Source organism: Sinocyclocheilus anshuiensis, unplaced genomic scaffold (genome assembly GCF_001515605.1).
Source record: "Sinocyclocheilus anshuiensis isolate Anshui unplaced genomic scaffold, SAMN03320099.WGS_v1.1 scaffold701, whole genome shotgun sequence".
NCBI classification, from domain to species: domain Eukaryota; kingdom Metazoa; phylum Chordata; class Actinopteri; order Cypriniformes; family Cyprinidae; genus Sinocyclocheilus; species Sinocyclocheilus anshuiensis.
This window is the reverse complement of record NW_015539895.1, coordinates 159465-171862: the sequence shown is the minus strand read 5'-3', so window position 1 is coordinate 171862 and position 12398 is coordinate 159465. Positions and strand designations below refer to the sequence as shown.

Genomic DNA, 12398 nt, shown 5'->3' with positions numbered 1-12398 from the left:
GTTCCTCATATTTATAATCCTGTGGACCAGGAAGTCGTGGCTGGACAATTTCATTCTCCTAGTCACCCTGGTGTGCTAAACAAATTGTAAATATGAATGGGAAAATACTTCAGAGATATTTTACTCATAAGAATTTCTAGGGGTGCCAATAATTGTGGTCAAACATGCATTGGAGAAAAACATTTATTTCATAATGTGTGTTTCCCCCCACTTTCCTTTGTTTTACTTCAATGAAGTAAATGTTAGTGTTATCTGTATGCACCAAGGGTCTGAGAGTAACGCAATTTCAATTCTCTGTGTGTATGTGCTGTACATGTGGAAGAATTGACAATAAAGCAGACTTGAAGAAAAATGAAAGGTTAGAATTCTATGAATTTTTTTAATTAAAGATCAAAAAGAAAAACAACGCAGATTTATTTTCACAGCTGCCTTTGCTCATATTTACCAAGGGTGCCAATATTAGTGGAGGGCACTGTATGTATAATCCCCCACAATGATATTCATAAAATAATTACTGTACATATATATGCTAAAATAAGCTAGAATATGTAATATGTTAATATGTGCATTACTTTTTAATTGATGAACACACCACATGAGTCACTAAACTGAAACCTTTCTTAAAAATGGCATAAATGTTTTTCAAAACCATATGAAACTAACAATTATAAACAGCACATTTCTAAGAAACTGACATGTGTTTTAAACTAGATCTTGGTCGATGACCTTCATCTTCTTAGCAAACAATTGTTATTTCATAGGATCTCATTTAGACCAGAGAAGTCAGATGTTACACACAACGTTTCTAAAATAAGGCACCAGATTTTTGAGTCAAATATGACACCTTGACAACACAAAGTGAAATTAATAATTTATATTGAGTGGATAAACGAACCTCAGACAAATATATCTTTCTCAGGCTGTCACAAATATGCGGTTCCTAAGAGAGACTTTAAGGAAAAACTTAGAACACTGATTCAGACACCCTGTTTGTCTCATGACATATTTTTTATTTATTTGTTTATTTGTCTATTTATTTTTATTTATTTGTCTATGAAATAAATAGGCTAATGTAATATTTATTTCCACACAGTAGTGGTTAGTGCCTGAATTTGATCTCTGAAGAGACACTGGCTGGCTGTTCCATGGAAAACCACAAAGACCGTTCAGCTTATGTTCCAGGTAAATATTCCATGTGGCACGATGGCTTGCTTGCAGGTCAGTCCTCTGAACCTGGAAGTCCTGTGGAGACACAATACTCAATGCACATATATTCTTTGAGCATGAATCATCATTTAAAAACTACTTACTTATTCATGCAAGTCACTTTTTTATAGGTTGACCACTTTTGCAGCATCCTTTTATGTCTGCAGAGATCATATGTAGTTCCCTTTGACAATGGTTCTCCAGTAACCAAATGAACCAGCCAAAGGACATCTTCCCCACAAAGGCTTCGGCTGGAAGTGTCAATCATGGTTTGTTTATTCCAGATAACCATCAAAAACATCCAGCTCAGCGTCTGTGTCATATGGAATTGAGGCTGGGTCAGAAAGTACACCCAAATCCACCAGTGCCTGGTCCATATCCTCTGGCAAGAATACTATCCCTACATTAAGGACTATGTATTCCATTAAGAAGGCATAGTAGAGAATTAAGACATTAACAAAAAACAGGCCGAGATAAAACATATATGGAAGCTCGTTGATTAGCGATTCCACTGAATCTAACCGAGAGTAAATTGAGTGTGTCATAGACTCCAAAACATATGTTTCAGTCTCATTGAGCAGACTGAGCGAATTAAAAACATTTACCACCCTTTATATCAAACAGGTCAGTTTGGAAGTGTGAATCTATCCATTTGACTCAAAACACGAAGCGATGCAACTCCCTTTTCAGCAGTAACGTTATTTCCCCTGCAAGCCGTTGAAACATACGAAAGTATGTTTCCACTATACAGCAAACGTGTTAGTGAAGAAATGCATGTTTGAATGTTCCAAGGCTACGCGCTGCTCTTTGACATTAGGACTATCCCGTGTCGTTCTTAAAAGCCTGGCGGTGCGGAAAATGCATAAATAAAAATCATCTGAAGGCTCGGCGGAGATTTATAACGCGTGAAAAACAAAAACAAACGGCGCTTTCTCATGACTTCACCAAAACCCGTTGCATTCGCACGGAACTCTGGGAAATTGAGTCCGTGATGGTGGGTAACTTGGTGGGAACTCACTATAACAACTTCCATAATAAACTACAAATCCCATAATGACTTAGAGCTGAGGTTTGGGCCGTCTGGAGCGATAGGACGACAGGTATGTTTTCATGTGAATATTCTAGGCCTTCCCTGCAGCGGATATGGGTCAATTCGCCTAGCAAATTGTGTTAAGAACATACATATTGCGAAATAGAACACCCGAAAAATGTTCGGCCGTTCAAGGAGCTGGGTCGGAGGACAGGGGAAGTCCAAAAACATTCATTCTTTGGACCATTTGAAGTAAGCCTTTACAGACTTTTTGCAGCTAATTCGCTAGCCAGCTCAGCTCGTGCAGTTAAAGCTTTTTTAAATTCAGTCGGTGTTTGTCATTAATGTGGAAAGTCGCCAGTAGTCAGTTTAGAAATGTAAACATATAATGTTACTCATGACGGGATTTATTTGCTATGTAAAACTGCGAACATATGAGCAAAGTTGAATGTGAAGCATTAGGCTGGGTGTAAAAACCTAGTGAACTGTGTACCAAGACAGCTTTTATTGTGACATTTGGACATATGTACATATGATGCCCAAAAAATGGTGCCTAGGCAGTCAGTTCACTATTTTTTGAGACACCGCCTTAGTTAACATAGGGTTGGATGAAATGCTGGGTTAGTGCCTTAAATGTGTCACTTACATTATTTTCTAATAATGAAAGCATTTAATATACGTTATTAAAGCATTAAAATATATACGTTGTGCTCATAATATGAAATGTATTGTGTCATTTAAGTGGTATTTTTTATTGTGATTTTTTTATTTTATTTTTTTATTTAGGTACATGTACCACGTCCTAACAAAGAACACAACAGTGACTGATCACAACAGAAATCTGCTGGTGGAAACTATTCGCTCCATTACTGAGATTCTCATCTGGGGTGATCAGAATGACAGCTCTGTCTTTGAGTGAGTTTCACCTTCCAATTTTGACAGTGTTTCCACATGTTAGATTTGCAATAAAATGACAGCATAGGCCTATCTAAAATGCTAAACCATGTTTTTAATGACCGAAAACATCATTCTCTCTCCGTAGCTTCTTTTTGGAGAAGAACATGTTTGCATTTTTCCTCAACATACTACGGCAGAAATCCGGACGGTATGTGTGTGTCCAGCTTCTGCAAACGCTCAACATCCTTTTCGAGAACATCAGTCATGAGACTTCTCTCTGTGAGTAAACTCCTGGATAAAGTTCAAATTTGATGTTTTTTAATTTGATGTTTATGTCCTGAACATAAAATATGTTGTTATTTTCCTTTTCTAGATTATTTGCTGTCCAATAATCACGTTAATTCTATCATTGTACATAAATTTGACTTCTCTGATGAGGAAATTATGGCCTACTATATTGTAAGAAAATATTTCTATTTTGAATAAATGCTGTTCTTTTTAACTTTTTTTTTTTCATCAAAGAATCCTGAAAAATATGAATCCTGGTTTCCACAAAAATATGAATTGATGATAGTAAGAAATGTTTCTTGAGTACCAAATTAGCATATTACAATGATCTCTGTAGGACTGTGCGACACTGAAGCCTGAAGGAATAAATTGAATTTTAAAATGTATTGAAATAAACAGCGTTGGGCAGTAACGCATTACTTAGTGCTGAAATCTGCGTGCTCTGACTTCTCTGATGAGGAAATTATGGCCTACTATATCTCCTTTTTGAAAACGTTGTCTCTGAAACTCAACAACCACACAGTGCACTTCTTCTACAACGAGGTAAGGTGCATTTACTGGGGCAACTGTCATTTTATCAAATGACAGGTTTATAGACTGAAAGCAGAAGGGGGCTTTTATTTGTGGGCTCAGATGCATTCTGCGTGTAACAGACCATAGCGCACTTCCAGGAAGAGCTAACAGCCCACTGTGACTTGTAAAACCATGTTTCCTGTGTTTTCATGCAACTTGAGCAGTTATTTTCTTTCACTTTGGACAAATGCAGTACATCTGTAAATTTACAACTGTTTTATGTGGATTGGAAGGTGACGGAAATGTTTGGGGGCTCCTTTGTATAAGGGGAAGTTATTGGTGTACTGTAAATGGTTGTGTTTAACCGTCATGTGTTCTTTATTCCGTGGCACCTTTGATGCTGTTATGTTTTGGTGTCAGGAATAGAGAGGGCCTGCATGGAAGGATTTGCTCTATGAGAGATCTGATGCTGCACTGATTGACGTTGTCTTAATGTAAAATGTAAACCAGTGCATATTAAGACAAGCCTTTTACAGAAATATACTAAAACTATAGTTTAATCTGTTAAAGACTTATGAAGCTTATGACATCAGCTTTTCCCTTTAGAATAAATGAGTTTTATAGACACAGTAACAAATGAAATTTTGGGAGTGACAACAGCATTGCTTGAGGAGTCACATGAACTCTGTTGAACTCATTATGGTTGTTACAGTGATAACCATAGCAACATTTTGGCATCTTGTGGTAAACAAAAAACATTTTGGGGTTTAACTAGTATTCCTGACCAAATTAATATTAGCAAATGTAGACATATAATTAGTTAAAAAATTATCTGAATCTTCTATCACAACATAAATTATTTTATATCACCGAATGAAGGAGTGAAATGCATGAAAGTCTGGCATCAGTATTAAAATAGCCACACCTTATGTAACACTTTGATTAAAAACAGTAAACATTATAATATTTAAATATAATTTAAAAAATGTATATATATATATACAAGCGTATACAGAGTTTCTATTTAGGCTATAACACGTGTTTGCAGCGTTGAGCAATGCAGTGCTGAAATTTGCGTGCTCAGAATCCTCATTATAACACACGAATTGTAGACATTATGAAAGATTCATTATGCATACATTTATTGTGTTATAACAGAGATTTGTGAAATTGCGATAAACTGAGATGTGTTTTAGAGATTATAAATGCAGCGCTCTTTGCTGGCATTCTGCCATGCCAAACCATGCACGCAGCAGCCGCTTGCTTTAGTTAAAAATAACAGTGTTCTGTGAATGTTGATGCTTTAATAACAAATATATATCGGGAGCGTGTATGCTGGGATTTCATAAATTTCATGGAGAAAAAAGTAACGTAACTAGTAATGTAACATTACTATTTACTTTTGAAATAAAATAATCACAACAGTAACGTGATTACTTTTAAAAGGAGTAATCAGTAATTAGATTACATTTTCAGAGTAACTTGCCCAACACTGAAAATAAATAATAGCTGTTTTAATAATGTAATAATATTACACAATATGACTGTTTTACTGTATCTTTGATCAAATACCACAGCCTTGGTGAGCATAAGAAACTTATTTAAAAAAACATTAAAAAAAAATTTTACCTACCCCAAACTTTTGAATGGGAATGTACAGACAAATATGCTCGTCACTACCTACATTTTTCTATATAGAAAAAAGAGGAGAGGAGTGACAACTTTATTGATATGCTGTGTTTGTATGGACTACAACAAGAATTTTAATTTTACACATTTTAAGCCGGTTTAATACCCAGTAGCATTGCATTTTCAGTGTCAGTGGTGTTATGTGCCCATTTCTTCTGCTCTCTAGACAATCCTGGATTCACAAGTGAATAAGCGTACAGGTTTTGTTTAAAGGGGTCATATGATGCGATTTAAATTTTTCCTTTCTCTTTGGAATGTTACAAGCTCTTGGTGCATAAAGAAGATCTGTAAAGTTGCAAAGACTAAAGTCTCAAATCCAAAGAGATATTCTTTATAAAAGTTAAAGAGTCAGCCATGCCTACCTAAATTGGCTCGTTCTAACACGCCCCCACATATCTACGTCACTATGTGGGAAGATTTGCATAACACCGCCCAAATGTTCACGCAAAGAAAGAAGGTGTAACTTTTATTCTTGCTGTAGTATTGTTGTTGCCGCCGCCATGTCGTGAAGGCGCTGTGTGTTTCGTTGTGAAAGCGAAACTACTTTGTTTGGTCTTCCAAAAGAGGACGATATCTGCTTCGTCATGCCTGGAGCTGATCCGTGCTGGTCGCTGAGGAAATACAACAACTTTGCGCTGTGGATCACCGGATCGGCTTTCACCGTGGACGAAGCGGAGTCCAGCCCGGGTTCGTCACATGTGGTTGCCGCAAGCCCTCCGGACGCTCCTTCGTCGAATCCGCCGGCCGCGCCGTTCTCAAGCCCGCCGCCTCTGCTCACTCTAGCCCTCCGGCCGTTCCTCACTCTAGCCCCCGGCCTCTGCTCACTCTAGGCCACCGTGTGTGACGCTGTGTTTCGTTGTAAAAGCGAAACTACTTCTATGGAGGATCGTTTCCTGATCCTGGTAGAGTAGACTACAATGCCGGCTGTTCTGACTCACGGACTTTTCCAATAATCACGTTAATTCTATCATTGTACATTAATTTGATGTATGATACGTTTTTTATATTTAAAGAGTTTTTATATTTTATATTTTTTCGCACTGGATAGCTGGCCAATCACAGCACACCTTGCTTTTCAGACTGATGAGCTTCGCAAAAATCGACACGTTTCAGAAAGGCGGGGCATAGAGGAGAAACAATAATGTACAGTATGTGGAAAATAATGTGTTTTTTGAACCTTAAACCGCATAAACACATTTCATTACACCAAATACACAAAATAATGTTCTTTTTAGCAACATCATATGACCCCTTTATTGTCACCAGTTGCAGCTCTCCTCTCTCTGAGCTAATTCTCCTCGCTGACGGCCTCACTCTCTGTCTCCCACGCTTCTAGCACACTAATGATTTTGCCCTGTACACGGAGGCCATTAAGTTTTTCAACCACCCAGAAAGCATGGTCAGGATCGCGGTCAGGACTATCACACTCAATGTGTACAAAGGTGAGTAGAGCCCAACTCAGCTGCTGCTGCCGCCTGATCCTCCTCTCTTCTGTCAATCACTGTCATGCCTCTGATGCATGGGCATGCTGACACTGCTCTCTGCCATCTGTGAGTAACTCACACTTACATTTAGTGATGGCTGCTGACTCTACACACATGCACGGGCACACTGGGGTTTCTCTTGGGTATGGTCACGTGCTCAAGACAAAAGGGCTTTCGTTGATCTGTTTCTCTGGCTTAAGCTTGTATATAAATCCTTCTTCCCTTCTTGAATAACTGACTTAACATTTCTTACTATCTGCTTGGCACTTGCCCTTGAATTGTTGTTCGTCTTACAGCTAATCAACTGATCCCTATGGAGATTGTTGTAGTTTAGATCAAACTGCCATCGGTGCATGTTTCTGACGTTAATGCGCAAACAATGGCCCTAAATAAGATTTGGCGATGTAAACAACACTTAAGTGTTAAAATGTCATTGCATTGAATAAGCAACCTTTTGCAAATCTTTTTTTTTATTTGTATAAAAGCTAGTTGGTGTAATATTTTATTGGGATGCACCTACATGGATATGTCTAAATCTAAAAATTTAATTAATAGTATGTTGAAGCCAATAACCAATATATTGACTATTATTAGATATCAATCTACATTTTGTCAGACTGATTACAAAAAAAAGCACTCATCTGAAAAGTAGATATCTGTGCTTCAAATGACACCAAAAAACATGTACAGTGGGAAACTGCATCATTGAACTAATTTAAACAGAAGTTACACATGCCTACAATACAACAATACAGTACAAATTGATTTCTATAGCACATTTAAAGTGCTTTCCAGCGTAAAGACAATATAGACAGTTACATACAATCACACAAACACAAATAAATCTTGTTCATTTATGGCTAAATGTCTTGTATTAATGTTAAAAGGAGAATATAACTTCTACAATAAAGATAAAAATAATAATAAAGAAAATGTCTTTGTTCCATGGATAAAAAAATCTTCCAAACAGTTTATTTTATATTATTTTATTTTTAATAATACGTAAGCCAAATAGAAATAACGTGGTCACCCTGGTCTGGACTTGTCTGTAATTTATTGTCTGAAATATCAGCCTCATTTTAATTTATTGGATCAATACGCACAACATAAAAAATAACATCTGAGTCTGCTGATACGTTTATGACTGCAGTGCACCATGTATCTATCTGTAAGATTTTATGTAACATTTTTAAGTGTTGCTTAAATGTTCAAGTACTTTCTGTGGCTTTCTTGATATGGCAGATCACATGCATAATTACTATATAAATGCATTGAATTAACTGCAACAATGCAGTTAAAATCCCTGATTGTCAGAATAAGTAGCTGGGTGGTATGCTTTGCTTTTTAGCATGTCCTGGCAGCTTCATGGATCTGGTTGATATATTTGGTGTTTTTAGGCTGTTCTTGGTTCCAGATGCTTTAATATATGCCACTAGGTGGTGTGATGGTTCCATCTTTTGGCCTCTAGGGCCCAGAGCTCCACTAGCTCAGTCCCTTCATCCTGTTTAACCCTTTGTCTGTTCTTCCCCTCTCCCTCTATGGTGACTCCTGTGTGCCTTATTCCAGTGTCATGTAAGTTGGTCAAATTCAGAACTTTCTTGTGCCACTTGTATTGCATGTTGCTTCTTTTGTCTGTGTGTACACAGGTTTACAATGCATACACTGATAATAGTTAAAAAATACACTTATTTGAACTGTCCCACATTGGTGCCTTTTACATTTACATTTGGTGGCTTTTATGGTGGTTTTTGGCAGTATCAGTTGTATGTTTGTGTTTTAATTTAATTTCTTTAAAAAAAAACAAAAAGATGCTGGAGGTTCATTGAGCAACTGATCATTATAGCATCCATAATCCTAGATAGACTTTTGACCACTGAGGACCCTATTAATTTGTTACTATTTATTGCACAGTGAGCCTTTATAAGTTTAGATACACTTCACAACATTTTATAATCTCAGCATGCTTAGTACAGGACTTGTCTATTGCCTAGGATCAAATATAATGCAACCTAGTTCCGCTTAGTGACTCTGCTTAGGGAATGTCATTTAACATATCCCTCCAACATCTGACCAATCACATTGCACATTGCTCTGTAATTAACCTCTATTGCTTTTTAAAGACCACCGGTCAGTATGTGTTATTAGTGTTATTAGTTATACCAAACCTAACAGTTCCTTTCCCACATCACTGTTTCCTGTCTCTCTGCCTGTTTGTGAGTAACCCTGTTTACTTTTGGTCCTGCCCCCCAGTGGACAACCAGCACATGCTACACTACATCCGGGACAAAACAGCCGTGCCGTACTTCTCCAATTTGGTCTGGTTCATCGGCAGCCATGTCATCGAGCTGGACAAGTGTGTGCAGACTGATGAAGAGTAAGGTTTTCATGACACCTTTTTATGTGCGGTTTACCGCCACGCCACTAGGTGTCACTACAGACCACAGTCTGAATTCTGAATCTGAATTCACACCATAGCCTGCTCATTAATGGTTGTGATTAAAATATTGCACTTTTTCCCCATCTACACCCATTCTCATCAGACATAAAAACAGAGGAAAACTCAGCGATCTGGTAGCTGAGCACCTGGACCATCTTCACTATCTGAACGACATCCTCATCATCAACTGTGAGTTTCTCAATGACGTGCTGACCGACCACCTGCTCAACCGCCTCTTCCTTCCCCTATACGTGTACTCTCTGGTCAGTCAAGAGCAGGTGAGGACACAACTGCACATGTCTGAAAAACAACTAGCATACGTCTGGTAGGCTAGTGTTTATTCCAGGCTAGTTTTGCATAACCATTGGAGGTGTTATTGCAAAACTCTTTTATTTTGATAAAAATTCACTATATTGACTTGAGTTATGCTTTTACTTACTTCTGTTGTGCATTTATGATTCTTTTAAGCCATAAAATTCAATGGCTTCCAAAGTGTGTTAAATAGATAAAAGCTTTCCGCTCTCATTTGGAAGTGTTGGTAATAAAAAAGTAAAAAAGGTTGCGGGTTCGAGTCTCGTACCGGCAGGGATTGTAGGTGGGGGGAGTGAATGTACAGCGCTCTCTCCCAACTTCAATACTACAACTGAGGTGCCCTTGAGCAAGGCACCGAACCCCCAACTGCTCCCCGGGCGCCACAGCATAAATGGCTGCCCACTGCTCCGGGTGTGTGTTCACGGTGTGTGTGTTCATTGCTGTGTGTGTGTGCACTAAGGATGGGTTAAATGCAGAGCGCTAATTCCAAGTATGGGTCACCATACTTGGCCACATGTCACGTCACTTTCACTTACCGATCTTGATATGTTATATAACTTTCTGAATGCAAAAAAAAAAGAAAGATTACTGCAGTCTTCTGTGTCACATGATCCTTCAGAAATCATTCTAATAAGCTGATTTGCTGCTCAAGAAACATTTCTCATTATCAATGTTTAAAGTAGGGATGGAACACTTTTATTTGTTCCCCACAAAATATAGTTTTTTCACTAAATGTTTGGATTTCTAAAATTATTGTGCACTGATTTTTCTAGAATAAATTTTGCTGCCGAATTATCCACTAACCTAGTTTATGATCAATTTTTGTCATAGATTATAAATATACATAGGCCTATATTTTTTCATATTTGTTTATTTTATTTTTCTTTATAATGAAGTAGTCTGTATCTAGTAGATTGTGAAAGAATGATTATCAGTTCCACACACAGAGATATATAAATTCTACATTTATTTAAATGAGGGAAAAAAAACTTCACTGGTATAGGAGTGGTATCTGTATCGGCCAGTACCGAACCCTAGGTATCGGAATCGGTATCGGAGGCGAAAAAGAGCATCCCTAGTTTAAAGCAGTTTTTGTAGGAACCGTGAAACATTTTTCAAAGGATTCTTTAATAAAAAGAAAGTTCAAAGTAGCATTTATTTGAAATAGAAATTTTGGTTACAACCTAAATCTTTACTCTGACTTCTGATCAGTTTGATGCATCTTTGCTGAATAAAATATTAATTTCTTACAATTTTATTTCTAAAAAAAAAAAAGAAAAATTTTTTCTTACTGGCCGCACACTTTTGAATGGAAGTGTAATGTATACAATAGTGATCCAAGCATGAGTATGATGTCATTTTCACCCCAAGTAATTATCTAGTTTTCATGCCACATGATAACAATCTGTTTTTTTTCCAGGCTGAAGAACGCAAGATCAACCCTCAGGTGTCTCTCTACCTGCTGTCACAGGTACAGAAACGTGCTTCAGTTTTGTTGAGACTTGCAATGAGAAGAATAGCCACCATACATACACACGGTGTGAGCTGTACGCATGTGGTCAAGCGATAACATATGATGTCCCGCTGTCTCTAGGTGTTCCTAATCATCCACTACCAGCCGCTTGTCCATTCCCTGGCTGATGTCATTCTGAACGGAGACCTGTCAGTGTTCACCCTGCAGACTGAGCAGAGCGCTCACAAAAGTTCAGTGAGTACATTTGCCAATTGGCATCTTCATTTGGATTTGCATGCAAGAGGTAACCAGAAGGATGCTAGATTGATCCCCACAAGGAGCCATGAGCCATTTAGTAGGTTTTATGGGAAGAAGTGGCGCCTAGTCTATTATAAATGTTGTTCTAAATGCCCTTTCACGTGACCTTGACACTGTGTTGTGATGTCACGCTTAAATAATATCACTGTGTTTGCAGTTGCTATTTTTATCAATAATTTTGAACACTTTGTTTTCTTGTGTACTAGCAACTTCACAAAAAACACTTGCTATAATGCTTTTCATGTCGAGGTCAAAGGTGCGGAAAAGTGCTTACGTGAAAGGTCATTTAGAGTCATGTGAATAGGCATGGGCCGATTACCGGTTTCAAGGTATACGCGATTTGAAAATTTCACGGTTTCAAAACCGCTAATATTTTCCGTTATACCATTCCTGCGGTATGCGCTGTTTTTCATGTCTCCTCAAAGACTGAAAGTGTAGGAATCCCTCAGGTTGAGTGCAGTGTTAGAGAGTAACATGCCCCTCCCCCTCCTGTTGGTGCGAGCGAGCGGTCAGTCACGTGTGTGTATGACGGCTGAAGGAGCTTCCTCTGGAACTTGCGCGATCGGCAACCGGCTGTTTATTGTTTTATTGCAGCCGATCTCTGTTCTGGACTTGCACAAACTGCGTTGCAATGCATACCATTTTCCAAATGTCGTTTATGTGAAAATATGAAGTCTGAAAACGCCCGTTAACAGAGGCCAGAGACACTGAAGACGGATGCAAAGAGAAAAATACTGTAGCAGGCAGATCACTCACTGTTCATGATGCACG

General features: G+C 38.0%; 2 protein-coding genes and 1 long non-coding RNA gene across 7 annotated transcripts in view; 1 reads left to right on the top strand and 2 right to left on the bottom strand.

Moving 5' to 3' along the window:
- Positions 1 to 482: 482 nt before the first annotated feature.
- On the bottom strand, positions 483 to 2185 carry LOC107685935 (dexamethasone-induced protein homolog). Of its 2 annotated transcripts, none has more exons than XM_016482701.1 (2): positions 1307 to 2185; positions 483 to 1242 (listed from the first exon to the last, which is right to left on the bottom strand). In XM_016482701.1, the coding sequence occupies exon 1, from the start codon at positions 1749 to 1751 to the stop codon at positions 1482 to 1484; it is 270 nt and encodes an 89-aa protein (XP_016338187.1). In that variant the 5' UTR covers positions 1752 to 2185; the 3' UTR covers positions 483 to 1242; positions 1307 to 1481. The 2 variants fall into 2 exon arrangements, with proteins under 2 accessions (XP_016338187.1, XP_016338186.1); XM_016482700.1 differs by having other exon boundaries at positions 1311 to 2185.
- Positions 2186 to 2287: 102 nt separating this feature from the next.
- Positions 2288 to 12398, top strand: part of LOC107685907 (protein CLEC16A-like) — a 64907-nt gene continuing 54796 nt past the window's right edge. For 2 of the 4 annotated variants that reach the window (XM_016482644.1, XM_016482643.1), the window contains exons 1-7: positions 3877 to 3964; positions 6960 to 7065; positions 8674 to 8679; positions 9358 to 9481; positions 9648 to 9822; positions 11277 to 11327; positions 11451 to 11564. In XM_016482644.1, the coding sequence (XP_016338130.1) occupies positions 3887 to 3964; positions 6960 to 7065; positions 8674 to 8679; positions 9358 to 9481; positions 9648 to 9822; positions 11277 to 11327; positions 11451 to 11564 (654 nt within the window). In that variant the 5' untranslated portion in view covers positions 3877 to 3886. Of the gene's footprint in view, positions 2489 to 3022; positions 3152 to 3278; positions 3413 to 3506; positions 3593 to 3876; positions 3965 to 6959; positions 7066 to 8673; positions 8680 to 8880; positions 9482 to 9647; positions 9823 to 11276; positions 11328 to 11450; positions 11565 to 12398 lie in introns of those variants that run through there. The other 2 variants (XM_016482645.1, XM_016482642.1) reach the window with 2 other exon arrangements.
- LOC107685909 (uncharacterized) overlaps positions 8297 to 12398 on the bottom strand; it is a 9707-nt gene continuing 5605 nt past the window's right edge. Inside the window, exons 2-3 of the long non-coding RNA XR_001634005.1 lie at positions 9210 to 9217; positions 8297 to 8524 (exon numbers count right to left, since the gene is read on the bottom strand). This is a non-coding gene — a long non-coding RNA (uncharacterized LOC107685909). The remainder of the gene's footprint in view (positions 8525 to 9209; positions 9218 to 12398) is intronic.

Excerpts from the sequence above, each read along its gene's own strand:
- LOC107685935 (XM_016482701.1), bottom strand. The coding sequence starts at position 1,751 with ATGACACACTCAATTTACTCTCGGTTAGATTCAGTGGAATCGCTAATC.